The 24,282-nt window shown below is 35.3% G+C and overlaps 1 protein-coding gene across 4 annotated transcripts in view; it reads right to left on the bottom strand.

Moving 5' to 3' along the window:
• Positions 1-487: 487 nt before the first annotated feature.
• The window catches only part of garnl3 (GTPase activating Rap/RanGAP domain like 3), a 95,882-nt gene continuing 72,087 nt past the window's right edge, over positions 488-24,282 (bottom strand). For 3 of the 4 annotated variants that reach the window (XM_067438665.1, XM_067438668.1, XM_067438666.1), the window contains exons 12-31: positions 22,166-22,274; positions 21,929-21,974; positions 19,155-19,261; positions 18,602-18,717; positions 17,670-17,792; positions 17,505-17,579; positions 17,300-17,414; positions 15,919-15,945; positions 15,598-15,702; positions 14,753-14,869; positions 11,671-11,846; positions 11,349-11,507; positions 10,647-10,713; positions 10,464-10,571; positions 10,204-10,322; positions 9,271-9,406; positions 8,909-8,968; positions 4,877-5,095; positions 2,930-3,047; positions 488-1,940 (exon numbers count right to left, since the gene is read on the bottom strand). In XM_067438665.1, the coding sequence (XP_067294766.1) occupies positions 1,790-1,940; positions 2,930-3,047; positions 4,877-5,095; positions 8,909-8,968; positions 9,271-9,406; positions 10,204-10,322; positions 10,464-10,571; positions 10,647-10,713; positions 11,349-11,507; positions 11,671-11,846; positions 14,753-14,869; positions 15,598-15,702; positions 15,919-15,945; positions 17,300-17,414; positions 17,505-17,579; positions 17,670-17,792; positions 18,602-18,717; positions 19,155-19,261; positions 21,929-21,974; positions 22,166-22,274 (2,253 nt within the window). In that variant the 3' untranslated portion in view covers positions 488-1,789. The remainder of the gene's footprint in view (positions 1,941-2,929; positions 3,048-4,876; positions 5,096-8,908; positions 8,969-9,270; positions 9,407-10,203; positions 10,323-10,463; positions 10,572-10,646; positions 10,714-11,348; positions 11,508-11,670; positions 11,847-14,752; positions 14,870-15,597; positions 15,703-15,918; positions 15,946-17,299; positions 17,415-17,504; positions 17,580-17,669; positions 17,793-18,601; positions 18,718-19,154; positions 19,262-21,928; positions 21,975-22,165; positions 22,275-24,282) is intronic. The other variant, XM_067438667.1, reaches the window with a different exon arrangement.

The following is a 24,282-nucleotide window of genomic DNA, read 5'->3' as shown; positions in this document are numbered from 1 at the left end:
GACAACAGACACCAGTATGCCAAAGGAAAATAAAGAACAGAAAAATATATTCCATCAGTCTCACGCATTCCCCTAAAAGAACAACAAAAAGCAAATAAATATGTAAAACTTTTCATTTACAAAAATATTCCCAAGTTTTCCCTTTTTAGTCCAGTCTGCTACTAGTGTTGAGAGTGGTTCATATTCAGATGAAGGTTGAGAGGTGGTGGTGGTGGTGGTGGGGGTGTTAATTACTAATACTTACTCCTCCTCTTTTGCTGTTCCTGAGGCTCTTGTGTCACTTTGATGACATATTTAGACATATCTGAGTTTGAACTGTAAACTGCAGAATCAATATTCTAGTTCTCTTATTTCACAGCAATAATAATTTTTCAGATTTTTGTATTGTTTTCCAGTCAAAATTTCTAAACATCTTTAATATATATATATATATATATATATATATATATATATATATATATATATATATATATATATATATATATATATATATATATATATAGTTTGCTGTGTAACCCAGAGCCAGAGATTTAATCTAAATGACCCTGGCTTGAATTCCTAGAGGTTTCTTTCAATTTGTACCAAATCCATGAGAAATATAAAGATACATCCTAATCCTAAACCATTAATACATCTAATCCCTTTTATTCTGTAGTGAGATTGAAGGGAGGCATGCGGGTGATCCAGAGCCCTTTTCAAGAAGCAACGGCACTTTAAGAATGCTTTTGTCTGTAAATGTGGATGTTCATGGATCGAAGCTTAAACTGTTAGAATAGAAAACAACTGCAAATTTACCAGCTGTAGTGACTGAACTGTGTACTTTAATGATTTTGGTTTGCCTCTGCCTCATGACGTGCAATTCATGGTCGTGTGATAGAGGGCGCTAGTGGTTGACGGGTGCAGTAGAAAATGGCACTTGTGGGAGACTCCTGCCGCTTCTGCCAAGGGTTTGCAAGTCAGGTTTTAAAAGCATGGTAAGGGTGAAGGCAGGTTAGTTAGACCATAATATACACAATAAGTGGGTTTTATTTCTCCATAATACAACAGAACTAGAAAGGTATATGTTTACATTTGTATGCTTATGTGCATCTGGTCTAAGATGCATATAGAGTTTTTTTTTTTACAACTTTGAAATAATCACACAATGTACAAATCACAAACATAGAAAACATTTAAAAACGCAAAATAAGGGGTTAAAAAATATGTGTCATTGTGTTAAGGAGCGCCAATCTTACATTCAGTTCTTGAAAAGTGAAAAGTAATATTTTGTCTTGACCTTAGATTTTGGCTCAAACCTTTCACGCCAAAATTGTTTAAATATTCTGTTTCTGTTCATATGGCTTCAGGTTTGCTACAAAGCTAAAAATTTGTCCCAAAGCTAATGATGAATGTGCCCCATCAATCATAGACACTAAATCAAATGTTGACTAAATCATAGGGGTTTTAAACATTTTTGGTCAGTTTTTTACATTTTCCTTTGAGCAGAATTCTGAAATGATCACTGATAATCTGATTTTATTGATTTAGTTATATTTCTATCTTTCTTATAGAGTAAACAGGATCATACGCATGCACACATCCACCAGGAGTGAATTTTGACATCACCATATTGTAAACTCCTTCAGGTTTAAAGCTCTGGGGTTTCATTAGAACACACAGATGAGTGGGCAGACTGAGGAAAACACAAAATTCAATGTAACATGATAAAAAGAATGATATAAAGTAAAAGGTAAGAGGATGTGTAAGGTGAGAGGTGCACTGCACTTTAATCCACAGACTGTGATTGTCATCACTTAAGGTCCAAAATATCTTCCTCAAAAGATGTGGATAAGGTAAAAGGGCTGGCCGTGGGGGGGCTATCATCTCGTGGCTCCACCTCAGAACCAGATGAGCAAAGCCGCTGGACGTCAGGTTCTCCCTCTACAGACTCCATTCCCACTCTGATAGGAGATATCTCAAAGTCAGAATACGTCACTGGTATATTTGCATCTAACATGCAGGGAAAAAAAGCTGCATATAGCATAGCTCTACATTTTCAGCCTATTCTACTACTGTTTTAAAGGTTGGGATTAGTACAATTGTTAATTTTTTGTTAAAGGAAATAAATCATTTTATTCAGCAACAATGCTGAATAAAAAATAATTCAATTGAAAAGAATTCAATTGATCAAAAGTAACTGTAAAAAAAGTGTATAATATTACAAAAGATTTACATTTCAAATAAATTGTTCTTTTGAACTTTCTATTTATCAACAAATCCTGGGAAAAAAGCATTACAGTTTTACACACACACACACACACACACACACACACACACACACACACACACACACACACACACACACACACACACACACACACACACACACACACACACACACACACACACACACACACACACACACACACACACACACACACACACACACACACACACAAACAAACACAGGCAGCACAACTGTTTTTAATAAGAAATGTTTATAGAGATCATCATATTAGATTGATTTATGAAGTAAATCATAATATAAATAGTAATAATATTACTACTTTTTACTTTTTTAATAAAATAAATGCAGCCTTAGTGAGCATAAGAGATTTCTTAACTAACTGCGTGATCTATCTCAGAACTGTACATTTTTGCCATATGAACATTTACTTTGACAGTTACCTCTGATAACATAACATAACATAACATTTTCTGTAAATATGCTTTGAAACGACATGTATTCTGAAAAGTGCTATAAATGTAAACTGAATCGAAATTGAACCCCAAACATATAATGCACATGTTAGTAAATACTGCTATCTATTAGGAATATAATATTTCAATATTTGAGTTCAAATTAATGGAAGAAATCAAATTATTTCTATAATAAATATATTCAATATGTATCACCCAGCCCTACCACCCAACATACACACGCACTTACTGTTCAGTGGTGCTGATCTCTGCTGTTCTCCTCTGCTCTTCCTCCTTGTTCTTCTTGCTCATTCTTCTCTGTTTCACTGAGTTACCGTCTGCCTTACTGCTGGGTTCCTCAGTTAAACCTACAACAGGTGCAGAGTTTAGAAACAAACTTAGACACAAGAAGTCTTACGCTACTGTATTTTAAGCAGAATTTTTAAGATGATATTAAAGCTGTGCCTGCAGATGGCGCAATAACGCTTCCTATTGACCACTTAGCCATTCTTGTGTGTGTTCATGCTTTTCAGGGGTTCGTTCTTCGTTCGTCTCTAACTCAGTTAGCTGGATTTGATTGTTGACGATTCGGATTTGGTTCTTCGTCACTCAAGCTTAAAACGTAAACTTAAACCTGCTCGGGAGCAGCTTATTTCATGTCAACAGGATTAAAATGCATAGTTTAAAGTGAGCTCCTTTAAAGTGAGTTTAGTGAGTTCCTCACTGAACCAGGGGTATTATTATTGAATTTTAAATAATAATATAAAAATTGATTTGAAAATAATATTATGCTGTGTAGTCTATAATGTTATAATTACAGCCTTTTGATTGTGAGATTTGGAATAATTCCTTTATCATTTTATTGGAGTCTAAATGCCTTGAGACTTGTCATTTGAGTGGCGACAGATATTATGGCTTGATCGTGATCTTGACCCTTAAGAAACATGAATTAATGCTGTCACAACAAATCTGCTACAAATATAAAATGTAATCTATTGATTATTACAACATTGAAATAAAAATGTAAAGGCTGTACAAATAATATAAAATTGTGAATATAAATAATTGGGAATCATGTAAAAAAAATATGTATATATTTTTATATTCATAGTTGTATACTGAATATTTTATAGTCCACATTTAATTATTCTATTATAACTTTTATGTTGGTTTGGTCTCTTGCTGTTTTCTATTCCTTCTTCACTTTTTTATTCTTAATTTTATACAATTTTATAATTTTATTAAAACGTAAAATGTATTTTTTTTAAATGTATCAATTGTATTACATTTTATAATTTAATAATATCTTTATATTCTTCATTAATTTTTTTGTCAAGTTTTTCGCCATGTGTCTTTTTTAATTATATGATGTCATTTATGTTGTCTTGCTGCCAGCCAATGGCTGCAGTGCTGATCGTGGTTTCGAGTATCGATGCATCTGCCCTCTTCAGTGTACACAAGAATGTGCATTAATCACAAATAACTTAATCCAGATATAATACTAATTAAATCTGCAAATTAGTTTGAAGAACAAAATTAACCAGAGATCCGTTATCACGATCAGAAGATCTGGGATATGTCAAATCTTCTCAGAAGAATTAAGCGAGGTACAAAGAACGGACCCCTGGTTAGCACAGACTCATGGGGACTCATGTCACTGTAGGGACCTAAATGTTACCTTTTTTTTCAATTGAGTGATGGGTAGGTTTAGGGGTAGGGTTATTGTAAGGGAATCAAATTTACAGTTTGTACAGAATAAAAACTATTATGTCTATGAAGAGTCCCCACAAATATAGTAAACCAGACATGAATGTGTGTGTGTGTGTGGGGTGTGAAGTGCGGCTGTCTAGTAGATCTAGCAGCTTATCTAACGTGTGATCAGGATGTCTCACTCCAACACTTTATAATGAAAAATGTCGATCTCATCTGAATTTGACTGCAGAACAAGGATTACAACAGATCAAGTAGGCTACGTCAGCATCATTGGAGTTTTTTTAACACACGTAATTAAAAGGTTAATAAATGGTATTGAGGTGCCCCATTTGGAGCTTTATTGTCCAACCCTAGAAACACATCCAAAGAGGCACTCATCCTGTGGCAGATTTCATTCGGTACATTTCATGCCAGCCTCCCACTGAGCCACACATACGTAATGATAGCTTTCGGTTCAAGAGCTCGCAAATACAGAGGCACTCACCCAGCAGTTCTTTCCGCGTGCGGCTGGCGATCTCTTTGATCTCCATGCGAGACAGCGAGAGGGAGGTTGTGCTTGCCATCATGGGAGCAGGGCCGATCCCACTTGGGACAGGTGCCGTGAGCACTTTATTGACCAACGGAGACTTGAGGGGCCTCTCTATGCTCCGCCCAACTAGGTTACTCAATGGGATCTTATAGATGTGTTTTGAGGGAGCTTCACCTAGAAGAAAGAACGGGACGGTTGGGAAGGAGCAGAAAAGAAGAGAAGGCTAAAGAATGAGACTTTAGTATGGATGGTGTAACTCCCACAGCGTTAGTGGTCGATCTAGGAGCAGAGCTGCTGTTAGGCATATTAACATACGCTACACAGAATAAAACATAACATGCCTAGTGTTTAAAGACACACATATATAGAAGTACAGCCAGAGTCACCACATTACTGTAATTAGCCTAATTACATCTACCCACAGGTAAGCCTTATTATTTAATATGCATTTGTGGGGTAACTAAAACCACCATTTAATACATTTCAGACACAGAAGTAAACACACACTACTGTTGAAATGTTTGGGGTCAGTAAGATTATTTTTTTGTTGTTGATAGAAGTCTCTTACACTCTCCAAGGCTGCATTTATTTGATGAAGCATACAGTAAAAAGCTGTAATATTGTGAAATATTATTAAAATGTAAAATAGCTGTTTACTATTTAATATATATTAAACTGTAATTTATTCCTGTTATGGCAAAGCTGTATTTTCAGCATCATTACGTCAGTCTTCAGTGTCACATGATCCTTCAGAAATCATGATTTTCTTTTTATTATGTTGAAAACAGCTGTGCACAATATTTCCGCAATTTTTTTTGTGGAAAATGCTTTGAAGGATTCTTTGATAAATAGAAAGTTCAAAACAATGTTTTCTGTTTTAAATGGAATAATATATGAAATAGAATATTATAGATGTCTCACTACACAAATATTCACTTTTGATCAATTTAATGCATCCTTGATGAAGGAAAGTATTAATTTCTTTAAAAAAACTAAACAAAATCTTACTGACTCTAAACTTTTGAATTTATACATACACACCCATATTACAAGACCCATATGTACTGCAACACTGTCTTGCATTGTACTGTTACAATAGTCCTTCCTTTTGTGAAATGTCATTGTTCCAAAATATCACTCTACATCGCTATAAATTGGCTTTGACTGATATGCTGCTTTTTCACATTCAGACAAACCAATTACTTGTATCAGGAAACGTATCTGGTTAGGACACAGTGGCTGAAATCTGAAATCCGAATTCCCTATGTTAGTCCGCTAATATAATTCACTTGAAGGAGTGAATGAAAACGAGTGCGTGAAGTCGGACAGCCGTTGTGCGGCTCCACACTCGTTATTGCAGTGCAATGTGGGATTGAATGAGTCGTCCACTCAATAATATCCACTATGGTTTCGGACACCACTACAAAGTTCTGTCCCCTCAGATAATGCCCTATTTGAGGGTACAAGGGGCGATTTCCGATTTCCGTGTTCTTTTTTCCTCCCTCCAAAGTGTGGACTTCAGACTCATGACTAGGTAGACTGGAGGGTGACAGAAGTCTGTTTTTAGACTTCATTGCAATTACTTGTGACTCAACTCAGACTTGATCTGATGACGCCGGTTGAGCTATTTATTCACAGACTTTTTGGGCACAGTGAGCCTAATCTTATGTGTTTACATTTGTCTACTGCCTAAAATATTCTAAGCCAGATCCAGTAAAACTGTCAGTTTAACCTTATAGACAAAATAAAGCCTAAAATAAGACCAAAAAAAAAAAAAGTCAGACCAGGAATGGGATTTTTGGGACATTTCATTGTCAGCTATCAGAAAAGCTGGGTCTGTTACATTATTGATTTTTGTTTTCATGATCATTTAATTAGCACGAAACCAACCAGAAGCACAACACTTGATTCTCAACTTTTCTTTCCACTAGGTTTGAGACTCAAGTTTAAAACTTGAGTCTTGACTAAGTCTTGTAAAACAATAACTTGACATCATGTAGATGGCTTAAAGAATAGAAGTGAATCTCTAATTCCTGTTCCTCCGAAACTAGGGCAGCCAAATGCAGGTGTTTAAAAGGGAAGCCACTTGATCAGTGCCAGCTGTCTGTATATCAATGAACAATTCCATGTAAAATCACTTGGTTTTGGAAAACTTTTGGTAGAGCGAGAGCAGAAAATGATGGAATGGCACAAATTGCTAGGCCACTGCAACAAAATAGGGTTAACATATCAATATGAAGTGTGAACCTTCAACAATGTCTCAAAAAAAAAAAGAGTAAAAAAAAGAAGAAAAAAAGTACAGTATATGCTGTCAGAAGAAGCTTCATAATAAAGAAACAACACAATAGAACTCTAAAACACCTAAACCTTATGCTACTTTTGTCTGGGTAGGATGCTTCAGTAAGAAAAATAAGAAATAATGCATGCATATAAATTATGAATATAAAGGATACTGAAGATACTAGTGCACAAGCATTCTTGCTATATTGAATACTGTATCCTTTAAAAAAAATAAAAAAAAATAAAAATTCACACATAAATTAGTAGCAACAAACATTCTTGAAAAGTAATGTGAGATAACAGAGCAATTATCTGGTTAGAGACATGACAATGTCCAACAGCATATACAGATTTCCAGGCGAGGAAGAATGCTTCCCCTTTAAGTTAATTTAGAATAATTAGAGAGCCATAATCAAACACAGGACTATTTCGTTATAAATCCATGCGTGTGTGTGGAAAACAATGAAAGTATTTCACAGACATCTTTGCTCCATGCAGGACAGCACGGTACATTATATATATATATATATATATATATATATATATATATATATATATATATATATATATATATAAAATCAGGATTATTAGAACGATTTCTGAAGGATCTACTTAACATTCAGCTTTGCCACCACAATAATAAACTCCACTTTATAATATAATAGGACATTTTTTTAATATTAAATTATAATCATATTTGACAACATTACGGTTTTTACTGTATTGTTAGTTCAAGTATGTTTAAAAAAATAATTTAAAATAATTTAAATTTAAAATATCTTTCCGACCCAAACTTTCATATTATATCGAATTTGTTGTACACAAATAGATAGAAAACAAAACATTTAGCAAGAAATGGTAATACTTTATCATTAAATTCACTAAAATTTGTAAATGCTTTGAGGTACAAAGCACCAACAATGAACATTAATCCAGAATAATGTTCATTTAAAAATATAGCGTTGTTAATTCATGTTTGTTTATAATACATTAATGTTGATTATTGTTAATTGATTTTATTGTAGATTAATACATTTTGTAAATGCAATTTAAATTTTTAGTTCATGGTACCAAATGCATTAACAAATTTTAACAAACTGAACCTTAATGTAAAGTGTTACCAAAATGTTGTTGAATTAATGTGAACATTATGTTGAGATAAGTAATGGTATGTCGGTCTATTTCCCATGGTGCAAAAATGGCAGCCACAGGCAACTGACTGGATGTTTAAAAACACCAGGATGTGGATTTTGTCACAGCCCCTTGTGCCCTCTTCAGGCCGCGTGCGTAGACAGAAGTGCTAAGCTCTGGAGGGCCGACCAGACAGTGTGTGCGCACGAAGAGAAGAGGGGCTCTGACAAAAGTATCCATGGTGATATAGCGATCTGTAACTCATGCTGCAGCAAATGTGTCCCATATCCCTATGTATCTGTCTCTTTCTGTCTATTGATTTCCCCTACAATCTCTCTATCTCATTCACTTCAGTTTCTTCCCCAAAGACTCCTCATGCCACCATTCCTCTATCTGTCTTAGTTATTCTTTCCATGAGACTGCAAGGAGGAAGGGACACATTATGTTAGCTGCACATTTCACTCAACACCGTCTGCATGCGTTTGTTAATTGAATAATAGACAGGGTGAGTCTCCATGGTAACGTGCATTAGTGAGGCAGCATGGGAAATGTAGGCAACAGAAGTGCCTGCAGTACCTTCAGAGTCTTTAGACATGTAGAGGGATAGCTTGGTGCCGTAGGGGATCCGAATACAATCTGGACCAGGGATGGAAAAGAGCAATATATCAACCCAACCCACGCACAGATTAAAAGACAAAAGCAGCGTAAGACAACACACAAAGACAGTTAGACGACTCGCATGTACGTAACTCGCTACCCTATAACAGCAAAAAATAACAACAACATATGATATACTTATAAGTAATGGGTGAATTCACCCAGTATCACACTCTCTCAAATCCTAAACACAAATACCTACGTTCAATAGAACGGGAATTCAGTTAAGGAAAATTGGTAAGGTAAATAGTGTACATGTTCCATCAAGAGCAGAAGCATACCATCTCCGAGCGGTGAAGGGAAGACGGGCATCTCATAGCCGGTGGGAGTCTGAGGGGAACTCTGGGAACTAGTGTCTCTGGAGCTACAGTTAGAGGCAGAGTTTATAGGTGCTGACGAGATGAAATAGATATCAGACTGCAGAAAGAAACAGGAAGAAATATCAAGATAAAGCAGCCAGTAATGTGACTGATGGGGGAATGCATTTTATAATAGAGATGATGTCACTCAATGTCATCAGTACATTTTCTGTGTACACTACCATTCAAAAGTTTGGGGTCAGTAAGATTTAATAATTAAAATGTTAAAAAAATTACAGAAAAGTCTTTTAAACTGTTGCAATTTTTATTTTATTTTAAATCAACTATGTTCTTTTGAACTGTCAAAGAATCAAAAGAATCCTGAAAATATCACAATTTCCACAAAAATATTAAGCAGCACAACTGTTCTCCACATTGTAAACTTGCCATCACAATGAATGAATTACATTTTTAAATTAAAATTATATATTTTATTAATTATTATTATTATTATTAATACAAACATTTCCCAGTATTTTTGATCAAATACAATGCAGCCTTGGTGAACATAAGATAAATAAAAAATTACAAAAATGTTACAGACTCAAACTGTTTGAACAGTACTGTATAATGAGTATCAAGTGATACACTATAAATAAAAGGCAAGCGTCATATATCAAATAAATACATAATTCACATAAAGAGTGGTCCAAATTATTTCACTACTAATTATTTTATCAATACATCTTAATAAAGACATCTTAACATCTTAAAAGTTTTTTTATTCTTTTTTGTAAAACTAATCAAATAAATAAAATTTTAGACCCCATTGTATATTCTGTATACTTGCTGATAAATACTGTATACAGCTGTATAATGTATTTAAAAAGAAAGCCTTATGGCTTGAACACTTACTCTGGACGCAGTCAGTTGCAATTCTGGAACAACAGCTGTATATACTAGGTTTCCATTAACAACTAACCGGATCTCTATGGAGTCAGTGGTGAATGCGAGGATATATGGGAATGCACACACTGTAACACAGGAAGCGACACAACAGGTAGATATCTTAGTTATTTCTGCAAATAAAAAAAGGAGTGTTGAAATAAAGATGAAGTAGTAATACTAAAGAATATTTAAGCGTTGTCTGATATGCAGGCCCTAAAGGTACTGACCAATAGCGTTGGGCATTTGGTTCCAGCTGAAATGGAAGTCTGAAGAGTTGGGCTGAATCATGGGTGTGGCTCCGTTAAACGGACACACCTTCTTATATACGCAAATATCTGTTCGAAGAGAAGTATAGCATTAGAGGATCTGACTACAAAGATACAATCACTGACATTTAAATAGACACTAACTGTTATAGCAAAGAAGAAGTCCAGCCTCTCCATCTTCATACACATCTATGGCAGCAACAAAGTTCACCTGGAAAAAAGTCAAGTGTCTATGTCAATAATAGACACAAATATCAACACCAATCAAAAACTGTAGTTGAACTGTAGCTGAAAGTAGTAGAACTTACTGAGACAGATAGAGAAGCTCTGAATTTAGTGATTCAGGTAGCCAGGAATAGTATTTTAGCCCTTAGTTAAATATGATTTTTATTTTCTTATGCATACAAGGTGATTATTTTATGATTATTTTTATTCCTTTTCTATGTAAAGCACTTTGAATTACCATTGTGTATGAAATGTGCTATATAAATAAACTTGCCTTGCCTTATTTTATAATAGAGTGGTGTTCAAAACTGATGTACAAAAGGATATTTGGATTGTGTTATATTGTATACTGTATATGAATGTGTACCCTACCATTCGAAAGTTCATAATTCTTTTTGGTATTTGAAATCTCTTATGCTCAGCATTTGTTTGATCGAAATACAATAAAAACAGTAACAATGTGAACACTATCATTAAAATAACAGTTTTACTGTAATTGCAAGAAAAAGTATGTGAACCACTTTGCGGAATCTGCGAAAATGTGAATCATTTTAACAAAATAAACAAGATCATACAAAATGCCTTATTTTTTTATTTAGTAATGCAAGTTTGTATTCTCACCCGGTTGGAGTCTACATGATGCAGTCTGTAGGCGTCTCCTGTGCTCTCATTGATCAAGTCAAACTGATGTCTGTAGGCCACACAGATCATGTGGTCATTCTCTCCTGTTGGGCCGTCAACCAGAGCCATGACCACCGGGGAGTCACATAAGCAGATCTCCTAAGATAAGCAACAGCAAACATCTGAAATGTTGAGAGCTTAAAGGTAGCTAAATGTCTGTGAGAAGCTTTCCTATAAGCTCCAAATGACAGTAAAATCCAGTTAACTTGCGATGAAAATAAACTTCCATGCATGACATTTGTGTGTTGAACCCGTGCCCTACCCGTATGTATTGGAACTCTTCCACGGGTGAGTCAGTGGTCACTGTGACTGTAGCGACAGAGCTGAGGCAATCGAGGCGTGACTGTCTCCTGGTGATCAGAAGAAGCTTGTTTCTTATCGCCGCAACTATTCTAAGCTCTACCCCATGATGTGTGTTTATGGAGTAGAGATGACAGCCTGAGGAAACACAATTATGTTACTTCCAAATGTATGCAATGTGTATTCTTGATTTTGACAACATTCATAGCTAATCATCAAAAACAGTGTCCAAGATATGGTAACAATGATGCTATTTGTTGTCATTTTGTACAAACCGATTCCAAAAAAGTTGGGACACTGTACAAATTGTGAATAAAAAAGGAATGCAATAATTTACAAATCTCATAAACTTATACTTTATTCACAACTGAATATAGATAACATATCAAATGTTGAAAGTGAGACATTTTGAATTATTATTGAATTATAGCAATTTTTCCAAATATTGGTTCATTTTGGATTTCCTGAGAGCTACGCATTCCAAAAAAGTTGGGACGGGTAGCAATTAGAGGCTCTGTGCGATGGTCAAGGCTGGAAAACCACACTGAAAAAAATTTGGAGTGACATTTACTTAAAAAAAGCTAGGAAACTTTTTCCACACAGTAAGTGCTTGTAATCTTTACTCGGGCTATTCTAAGTAATATTTACTTACTAGAACCACTTATTTTTTTAATGTAAAATACACAAGTAAATTGCACTGGCAATACTCATCTATAGATTGTAACTTTCACTCAGATTACCATTGCATCCAATTACAAACCCAAGTGAATATTGCTGATATTTCTTAGTTTTGCATGATGCTCCCAGAATGCATTGTGGCATGAAGCATGTCACCATTGTTGAGATTCTTAGGCTGAATCTTGATATCTGTGTGTGAGAAAAGCTTGCAGGTGTTCAAAGTGCTAAGTGTACAGTCTGTTATAAAATGTATTCAACTTTTCTGGTTAAAACTGTGCTGGATCTTTTCTAGAATAAAACAAGGTTAATAGTATATTGCTCATATTCAGGTATAAGATTGGTGAATTAAGCCACTACACAATGATCATATTCTGATCATCAAGCAGTCGACAGCATCTGATCATGTTTTCTCTGCTTTTCTTGCCATAGCAAACTCAGTCACAGCAGTGAGAGAAACACTAACATTAAAAAGTCGGCAACTGCCCAACTAAAGAAAACACTCATCGCCATAATGGTGACATAAAAAAACTCTATTAATTCTCAATAAGAACTTATGTAGCGTTGGCTACCGTTATTGTGATTAAAACTCACGTTCAGTGAAAGTTAAAACTGATTGAGAATAAGTCAGCCACATAAAAGCAACATCCCAAAATGACTGTCTCTGCCACCACTGAACAAGTTGGATCTTTGCGAAAAATCTGTGCGCATTTTCAAATGCACTTTGCTTTTCAGATTAAAATTTACTTAATATTTTTGTTGAATGTGCTGTGACTATAAAACATTAAATATTATTTGTAAATATATTAAAAAATTTACTCTTTTTTCTCAGTTAAGTTATTACATGAATAGACTGTGTACATTTTACTTAAGATATATAGTTCCAACTTAAACTTGATTTTACAATGTAATAATTACATGAATTAATGTAATAGATTTTACCATACCACAAAGTCATTTTTTTCAGTGCATAGTGGAGGCCCGTGATCTTTGGGCCCTTAGACGGCACTGCATCACATACAGGAATGCTACTGTAATGAAAATCACAACATGGGCTCAGGAATACTTGCAGAAAACATTGTTGCTGAACATAATCCACCTTGCCATTCGCCGTTGCCGGCTAAAACTATCTAGGTCAAAAAAGAAGCCATATCTAAACATGATCCAGAAGCACAGGCATTTTCTCTGGGCCAAAGGTAATTTAAAATGGACTGTGGCAAAGCGAGAAACTGTTATGTGGTCAGAAGGCTCAAAATTGTAAGTTCTGTTTGGAAAACTGGGAGGCCATGTCAGCCGAACTACATTGTAAAAAAAATGCATGTCTCCAATTGAAAATTTTCTAGTGACTGATCACATCTATATTTTTCAGTTGACCAAATTGAATTTCTGTCAATTAAATTGCATCAATTCACAGAAATTCTATTTGGCCAACTAAAAATTTTAGATGTGATCAGTCACTAGAAAATTTTCAATTGGAGACCTGCATTTTGTTTTTACATTTTTACAGTGTAAAGAGGATAAGGACAACCTAAATTGTTATCAGCACTCAGTTCAGAAGCCTGCATCAGAATTCTGATGGTATGGGGTTGCATGATTATATGTGGCATGCGCAGCTTACACATATTGAAAGGCACCATCAATGCTGCAAGGTATATACCAAGTTCTAGAACAACATATGCTCCCATCCAGATGTCGTCTCTTTCAGGGAAGAACTTGCATTTTCCAACATGACAATGCCAGACCACATACTGCATCAATTACAGCATCATGGCTGCGTAGAAGAAGGATCCAGATACTGAAATGGCCAGCCTGCAGTCCAGATTTTTCACCCATAGAAAAGATTTGGTGCATCATAAAGAGTAAGATGTGACAAAGAAGACCTAAGACAGTTGAGCAACTAGAAGCCTGTATTAGACAAGAACAACATTTCTATTCCTAAACTCGAGCAACCTGTCTCTCAGTCCCAGACGTTAGCCGAACTGTTATAAAAAGAAGAGGGGATGCCACACAGTGGTATAGGCCTTGTCCCAACTTTTTTGAAATTTAAAATCAACTTATTTTTCCCTTAAAATTATAAATGTTCTCAGTTTAAACATTTGATATGTCATCTATGTTGTATTCTAAATAACATATTGAAAATTGAAACTTCCACATCATTGGATTCTGTTTTTATTCACAAATTGTACAGTGTCCCAACTTTTTTGGAATCGGGATTGTATTGCGCACACAGTCATAAAATAGCAAATATTGAACACATGCTTTTAGAATATCTCTCAAGTAGCATTAGGAAGTCTTTTGAATTTAGAAAACTTTTAATAAGTGATTTTATATATACAGTATGTCCATATATATAGACAAGTTGTTCATACCTTTGGTTTTCTCAAGCTTGTTCTCTCGACTATCACACTTGGTGCGGACAAGCTGCCGCTCCTCGATCCCTCGTTTGAGCATGCTCAGCCTGTAAACATACAGTCGAGCGTCTTTCCCTGCAACAGAGTTGAAATTTTACAAAAAGTAATTAAAATTAAACCAAATTTCAAGCACTCTTATACATTCCCGGTACAGTTATTCAAATGAGCGTGATTACTTTAGCTTTTTAACGAAATCTACAAATTAAGCTTCCTATTAATATATGACAGTGCCTGGCAACAAAAGAGAAATCCGTCTCATCAAACTGAATGACGTCTCAGCTAATGCAACATGTTTGGATTTCAAATGCCTGTCATAGTGAATGAAAGTTGCTTGGTGACAGAGTTTATAATGGATTCATTATTTTCCCTCTGCAGAAGCTGTGCTTCCCAATAAGAGTAAGAGTTTGCTGTACACCGTCTTGAACTAATGATCAGTATAGAAGATGGTGGAAGAGACTAAATGCATCTCTACTCTTGGTTCTCTTTATAATGAGATATAAGTCTAGAAAATGTGAACCAAAGGTAATCTGCCCTTACACGATCACGGGCGCGCGCGCGTGTGTGTGTGTGTGTGTGTGTGTGTGAATGCCATTTGTGGTATTCTTAGCTGGATAAAGATGCTTATTAGAGCAAAGGACCAAGAGATTCCTTCACCACTTTTCTTTGGTCTATTTCTTTCTTATACTCTCTCTCTTAGAAGATTGTTCTACACCCTTTTTCTACCCACATTAACACATCTTATTTCATATTATTCATATTATTTATATGCTCATATAAATATAAAAACAAAACACATATCTTACCCTTATCTGCTCTAGCAATGAGGAGGTCCTGAGGTTCAAGCACGTGCAATTGTTTGACCGTCAAGGTCTTGTCAAACACCTGCACCGGAGGCAGGATTGGTGAATCTAGATCAACATGCAAAGCAAGATTAGTTTGTGGTTTGCATGGTAACTTATAAAAGGTATATTCAAGTTACCCAAATTATATTCACTTGCTTTGATTAACAGACACATTTGATACTGGCACTACAAAAATATACTTGGATACATGTACAGTATAAATACATGTAATATAGATAAGCCTTCATATCTACTGTAGTGTTGTGGGCATGTTATACATACCTGCATTGGAGAACAGTGGATCTGAGGCTAAAAAAGAGGACAAATTTGATCAGATTCAGCAAGTTAGTTTCAAAGAACACAAACGTGCCACCTGCACCATACAAACACTACTGTTAAAAGAATTGGGGTTAGTAAGATGTTTTTTTTTTTTTGTAGTTTTTTTAAGTTTTTTTTTTGGATCAAATTAATACTTTTACTCAACGAGAACACATTCAATTGGTAAAAAAAAAACAAATGCTACAAAATATACTTCTATTTTAAATAAATATTGTTCTTTTGAACTTTTATTCATCAAAGTATCCTGAAAAGATATCACATTTTCAGTAAGCAGTACAACTCTTCTCAACATTGACAATAATAAGAAATGTTTCTTGAGCATCAAATCAACATATTAAAATGTTTTCTGAAGGATCATGTGACACATAGATCACAAAAGAATATGTTGAGCATATTCGGTAACACTGTAGTATGGGGAACACATATTCATTATTAACTATAACTTGTGCCTCAATAAATTACTAATATGCTTATTAATGTAGCTTTTGTAGTGTTTAAGTTTAGGTGTTGGGTAGGATTAAGGGATGCAAAATAAGGTAATGCAGAATAAGGCATTAATATGTGCTTTTTAAGTACTAATAAACAGCCAATATCCTAGTAACATGCATGCTAATAAGCAACTTAACAACTGAACCCTAAAATAAAGTGTTACAGCATATTCATTTCTTATTTATTTTCATTCAATATACATGATAACCAGGGGCTTCAAAAATGACTAAAAACGACCATATAATGTACCATAGAACACAATTCCATATTGCTTTATTTTATTGTCGAACAGTCCTCTGAAGCCATGTTATAGCTCTATGTGAGGATAGAAGTCCCTGACAATTATTATTTTTTGAAAATGCTATCCTCGTCATGGTTATGGAGTCTTATTTTGACGTTATGTTTTATTTCCCTTAGTTCCTATTTCCTTAGTTTAGTCTCGTTCCCTTGGTTTGTGATTATGTTTGTTTCTATGGTTACCTATAATTATCAGCTGTTTCTTATTTAGTTTATTGTTATTGCCTTAGTTTTTAAGTCCTGAGTTTGGTTCTGGTCCTCGTCCAGTGTTGTATTGTGTTTATTTATATAAGCCGTTACACTGCCGTTGTTTACTCCTGTGATTCCTGGACAATTGTTTCACTTGATTAAAGGAGTATAGTTAATCCCTTCTGCTCATTCTTGCTAAGTATGTTCCACCCCTTTATTATAGCCCTGAAATCTTATTTATGCAATTTAGATTCACGTTTAAATGTATTGTATATTGCGACCAATGACATTTAGCAAAAAGAAAGAAAGAAAGAAAAGCGCTACTCTGTCCAGCTGTGTTGTTTCTCACCCTCCAGCAGCATGACCCCTGCTGAATCTGTGGCGACCAGTAATGACTGTCCCCATGAGTCTCCACAGACTATATCATATGGGAAACTGCTGCAGAACGACTGTGACTCCCATGGCTGCAGAAAACATAGGGAAACACTGTAAGAGAGGAATCGTAAGCAAATAACTCGTTTACATCCCTTGCTTTATCCTCGTGCCCCTCTCACCTCTTTCCTGCAAAGGCCAGTAGTGACAAGACTGGTGGGCGCATCTCCTCGAACTATAGTTTTCAGCTTCAAGGCCTGGACACAATAATATATTTATTAATAACAATAACATTCTCTTTCATACCAATGTGGAATATCATATTTGCTTAGATGCATATATCCTACCTGTCCCACCCGAACAAACTCAGCCTGGCGCGCCTCCTCTTTTTTACGAGCCGATTTGGGCGACTCTGGCAGTACATCGCTGAATGAGCGTCGGTTCAGCATGTTCTGTGGAGAGAAGGGAACCTACAGGTGCAGTAGAGATGAATATGGGTCTGAGAGACTGACTCAGAAACAGCAAGAAAGACCTTATCAGGACCTTATCAGTAGTGATACTGTACATTGGGTTCGGAATCACAGGGAAATAATGGTTCAAATTCTGACAACAAGATTGTTTTGTCTTTGTATTGTTTTGCAGCAGGTCTTTTCTTCTCCCTAAAATATAAAAACTGCACATTTAAAAAACTGAAAGCGGTTCCTGGTTCCTGAGACAACAATAAAAAGACAGTATCCAGCTTTAGGACCAGCTGGCAGGGTGCTGCGACAGAATGAAAGTGCATTTGACAGCCCAGTGGTTTGAAAGAGTGGTATTTATGAACAAAAGAGATTTGTGAGAAGAAACATATATGGCAGGGGAAAAAAATGAGGTAATAGCTTCAGGATAAATGTAGAAACAGAATAATGTACAGAAACATAGTATGCTAGATCAGTGGTTTTAAACCTTTTTGACTCCAAGGCCCTTCATTGTCCACAAAAATATTCCTTATATGGCCTTTTGAATTGCCCTTTTTTTGTCATTTACTTTTGTTTACGTTTGTGTATTCATAAATGCTCATGCCCATGATGTTATAATCTTTTATTTTTTATATATTAAATTACTATGCATGACTTTTTCAGGTCTGGAAATGACACATTACACTTTTAAAATTTGGCTTTCTTATAAGACATGGGTAACTGCAAAATATTATAATATAATAAATAAGAAATATTTTGGTTTATCTTAAATCATCTTGAGGCCCCTTGGTTGAGAACACAGGTCTAAATTATGTCCATACCTTGGGCATGTCAGGCATGAGATCCTGGTACAGGGATCTGATCAGCATGTCCAGTGTACGCTGACGTTTCTGAGCAAAAGTGGGAGTCTCAAGAGTGGCTTTTTCTCCATTTATTACTACAGAAGACAGAAGGATAAAGGTAACGGTATTATGTAAGAATCACCTTTAGGAAACAACATGTCACATTTTACAAGGTCTGTTTAATGAAAGCATCTGCTTTACGGAGTCATTAAACAAATCATTAAAGCTGGCAGCAGAAAAAACACAGGTGTGTATTCTAACAGGAGGTCTGTGTAATGAAATGCCATGAAATGGCATTTGGAATGAATTTTAAAATCTATTTTTGACTGAAACCGGATATTCAGTGAGAAAACCATTTAGTAGGATTGGATTTCATGCTTTGAATCAATATTAATAGGCTTTTGATATTGCTTGTATTTATTGTTATTTTTTGGTTACATTAGCAGAAAGTGATTTTTTCAGAGGCAAGATTATGAAAACTGATTTCATGCTGTCATGTAAAACGACTCTATGTACCGGTAAGTTTACTAACATTTAACTAGTAGAAAGTCCCTGAACTCCTGGTGGTCTGTGAACACTGGAGGGGAAGGGAGAGGTGGGCCAAACAGAGGCACACTCTCCTCTGAGAAAATCTTCAACCTGCAACATAATAAAATGATTATGATACAAATAATACACACTACCATTTAAAAAGTTTGGGGTCAGAAAGATTTTTAAAATGTTTTTGAAAAAGCTTTTATTTGATGAAAAATACAGTAAATAATGTTTCAAAAATTATTACATTTTAAAATAACTTTTGGTTACACTATCAGTAAGTATACAGCAATAAAGTACTAACAAATCATTTGCAAAGTATTTGTTTATTGTAAATTTGTAGTAAATATTTTGTAGTCTATACATTGTTTATATATATACAGTGCCTTGCGAAAGTATTCGGCCCCCTTGAACTTTGCGACCTTTTGCCACATTTCAGGCTTCAAACATAAAGATATAAAACTGTAATTTTTTGTGAAGAATCAACAAGTGGGACACAATCATGAAGTGGAACGAAATTTATTGGATATTTCAAACATTTTTAACAAATCAAAAACTGAAAAATTGGACGTGCAAAATTATTCGGTCCCCTTAAGTTAATACTTTGTAGCGCCACCTTTTGCTGCGATTACAGCTGTAGTCGCTTGGGGTATGTCTCTATCAGTATTGCACATCGAGAGACTGAAATTTTTGCCCATTCCTCCTTGCAGAACAGCTCGAGCTCAGTGAGTTTGGATGGAGAGCGTTTGTGAACAGCAGTTTTCAGTTCTTTCCACAGATTCTCGATTGGATTCAGGTCTGGAGTTTGACTTGGCCATTACGTTTATTTTTGAACCATTCCATTGTAGATTTTGCTTTATGTTTTGGATCATTGTTTGTGTTGGAAGAGAAATCTCCGTCCCAGTTTCAGGTCTTTTGCAGACTTCATCAGGTTTTCTTCCAGAATGGTCCTGTATTTGGCTCCATCCATCTTCCCATCAAATTTAACCATCTTCCCTGTCCCTGCTGAAGAAAAGCAGGGCCAAACCATGATGCTGCCACCACCATGTTTGACAGTGGGGATAGTGTGTTCAGGGTGATGAGCTGTGTTGCTTTTACGCCAAACATAACGTTTTGCATTGTTGCCAAAAAGTTCAATTTTGGTTTCATCTGACCAGAGCACCTCCTTCCACATGTTTGATAGACGGCCAGGTCTAGGTAGATTAGCAGTGGTCTGATACTCTTTCCATTTCAATATTACCGCTTGCACAGTGCTTCTTGGGATGGTTAAAGCTTTGGAAATCTTTTTGTATCCAAATCCGGCTTTAAACTTCTCCACAACAGTATCTCGGGCCTGCCTGGTGTGTTCCTTGTTCTTCATGATGCTCTCTGCACTTTAAACGGACCTCTGAGACTATCACAGTGCAGGTGCATTTATACGGAGACTTGATTACACACAGGTGGATTCTATTTATCATCATCAGTCATTTAGGTCAACATTGGATCATTCAGAGATCCTCACTGAACTTCTGGAGAGAGTTTGCTGCACTAAAAGTAAAGGGGCCGAATAATTTTGCACGCCCAATTTTTCAGTTTTTGATTAGTTAAAAAAGTTTGAAATATCCAATACATTTCCTTTCACTTCATGATTGTGTCCCAATTGTTGTTGATTCTTCACAAAAAAATTACAGTTTTATATCTTTATTTTTGAAGCCTGAAATGTGGTATATGTTTACTGAGTTGTTTCTACTAAAAATGAGCATTGTCAGCATTACTTAATACGTGTTTGTTCAGTCAATTTAACATTGCTGAATGAAAAGAACAAACTGGCTGATGGATCTGTAGTTCCCAGCATGCTTTGCAAGGGACTGCATTAGGAGAGTACATTTTGGGATTAAAGTGTAATTTTTATGTTTTTCAGTAAAAGGAAAGATGTTGTTAGTGTATGTTAGTGTTTAATCTTCAGTTATGTTGGACATTAGAGGATTTTCTGTAATTATGATTACCATTATGCAGAAGGGTGGTGCCTATGTTTAGGCTGTGGGCACTCATATAAAAATTTATTGGATGGATGTCCTGCCCTCAATTAAGTTATTTTGGAATTTTGTTTTTAAACATTCATTTATAGAAGAAGTAGTTAATTTAATAAGGTAAGTTAAATCGATAAATGTGTTCACCTAACATAATAAACTTTTATAAATGTTACATAACATTATTAAGTAAACTACACATATAAACATTATGTAACAGTGACATATTCAAATGGTTACTTACTTAAAGAAATTTTGTCAGCTTTACTTGATATTCTTTTGTTCATATAACTAATTTGTTATTTGTAAAACTTACGCAATTTAGTTGTGTGGAACCACCTGACTGCTTTTTAAAGTAAATTCAACAAATTAATTTTTTGAGTGTACTTATTATAAAGTGTTTCCTATTTTTTTATTTCAATATATTTTAAAATGTAATTCATGTAATGGTGTCTTCAGTGTCACATAATCCTTCAGAAATCATTCTAATATGCTAATGTCTTGCTCAAGAAACAATTGTTATAAATGATAAATATTTTTATGGAAACCAGAACACATAATTTCAGGATTCTTTGATAAAATTTGATGGTTATTTAAAAAAAAAAATGTTTTGTAATAATATAAAAGTCTTTACTGTCACTTCATACTTCCTGAATAATAAGTCTTAATTTCATAAACAAAGAAATCTTACTGACCTCACACTGTTGAACAGTAGTGTATTAAATATATTATTAAAATAAATTGTAATATGATACACACATACCTGTAACTATCATTCTGGCTATTATATCGAACTAAGGCAAAAATATCTGTGGGGGTACGTAAAGGAAATCATCCATACAATAGCTCCACATGCAAAACTACTAATGTAACCCCACCCCCCCACCCCCCCCCCCAAAAAAAAAAAAAAAAAAAAAAACATTTCACCCATAAATAGTCTAATCACTGCCACTGACAGACTCATTTCAGCAGTTTCACTTAGTTTGAGGATGACGGATACGTGTGAAATGGGAGCGAATCATAGAGGGTTTAAAGGATGGCGAGGCGTCATCTCCCTCCTGAAATACGATGGTCACGATGTCGTTCCCAATGTGTCTCTTCCTCTCTACCTGCACAGAGCAAAATAATTAAAGCTATAATCATGCGTAAAGCACATTTCAAAAAGCTGCTTTTGTTACAGTTACTAATACAACAACTTTTTTGGTAACACTTTATTTTGATAGTCTCTTTTGAACATTATTTTTAAGTAACTTTGCAACTTATTCTAACCCTTATACTCTACTAACACTCTAAATGAGAGTTTGTAAGCATGTAGGTGAAATGTTACTTATATTCTAATTTTGAAAAAGAATACATGTCTCTGTGTGGGTTTGTTGGAGAGTTTGGTCTGTGGGCATGTTTCGACATTCATAATGCCCTCTGACACCTCATGCCCGTTAGCCAGGAAGCATAATTGAGCTTGTTAATGAGTCTGGACCATTACGCTTGAAAAGAGCTTTTATCTTTTGTCTCGAGAGCACACACACGCACGCAAACATCCCCTTAAAGCTCAATTACTACATGGCTGTTTTTCACCTTCCACTCTTCCGGTAGCCTATCTCTCGCCGGTATCTCTCTCATTTTCTCTCTCTCTCTCTCGCCTCTCTCTCTTTCTCGTACACACAAAAACACACGCATCCAGACACAGATACATGCGCTTGACCGTGAGCTGTGACAGGAATGAGTATTTACTTATTGCAGTGACAGATTTGTTTCTACTGAGAGCTTGATTATGATTCTCTGCCACTTCCCCTTCTGTCACACAGAACATCCTTCCAGTGACACACATAACACTTGAACAACTGGCTTTCATGACTGACATGTTTCCAGCGGTTTGACAGGGTGATTTTAAAGGTAAAGTTCACCCACAAATTGGGTGAAAAATTAGAAAAATAATATTTTCTCATATTTTGAAATTCATTCAGTTCTAGACAGAATAACTTTGAACTATATTTGTAATGTATAGCCTATATATTTTATTAATACAGTGCAGTGTTATTTTACATTTGATTATTTCAATGCTATCTTTGTTCAAGTGCTTTTAATTTGTGCAATTGCTAATTTGTTTATTCGTTCTACTGAGACTTCATTATCTTTGATAATGTGTGAAATATATATTAGGCTTTTTTTTTCCTATGGTATTTTTAAACCATAGGTAAAAGTTGCTAGACTGTTGATGTTTGTTCATGGTATTCAGCTACAATGAAATGTTTCACAATAATAATAATAATAAAAAATGTGAATGATATCGAAGTGTTTTTGTTTGTTGTTTACCCTATTGGAATCTAAATTAGGAATCGGTAAGAATTGGAATCGATAAGCAGAATCGGAATCTGTAAAATTTAAACGATACCCAACCAAACGTCTCCATTCAACAGTTGGTAGTGATCGTATCTTTAATGCAGTCCCTATGAACTGTCCTTGATGTAAAATAGCTATGATTCTTTAATATCGTTCTTCATGCTCCAAAGAAGAAAGAAAGTCATTCGGGTTTAGAATGACATAAGGATGAGAAAATGATGACAGAAGTTTCATTTTTGGCCAAAGAACAGTTTTCTCACATGAAAAGACTCACTCTCCCTTGTGAAAGGTACTTAATCCCTGACTCTTCCTCCTGTTCTGTACGTCTGCATGCTTCTAGGGTCAGCAAGGGACTTTTAGCGTGTATGAGCTTTTCTGCTCTTCTCATGAGCGGTTCGGCATTGGTAAAAGCGGTTATTGACAAGGAGGGCAGAAGAGGCTCTTGTACGTATAGTGCCAAGACCTTGAACCGACACAAATACTTTGAAAATCCTGCTATTGTGAATGCTTCCACAAGCCCTCCAGTGCACAAGAGCTCTACTTGTACTCAGTCATACGATGTGATAGAGTGAAAGAGAAAAAATGAGAAACGGAAGGAGAGCATGAGAGAGAGAGAAAAGGGAATACTGTGTGATGAGAAGAGAGGGATATGAAGTGAGAGAGAGTGAAGTGATTGACGCTTGATGTAATCAGGATATGGAGCTGAGGGGGGAAGGGGGAAAAGCAACAGAGAAAAGAGAGGGAGAGACTGACCGCTGTGATGTCCAGTGCTTTTGG

Source organism: Pseudorasbora parva, chromosome 3, assembly GCF_024679245.1.
Source record: "Pseudorasbora parva isolate DD20220531a chromosome 3, ASM2467924v1, whole genome shotgun sequence".
NCBI lineage: Eukaryota > Metazoa > Chordata > Actinopteri > Cypriniformes > Gobionidae > Pseudorasbora > Pseudorasbora parva.
Note: the sequence above shows the minus strand (reverse complement) of the source record. Positions and strands in the feature narration are given on the sequence as shown.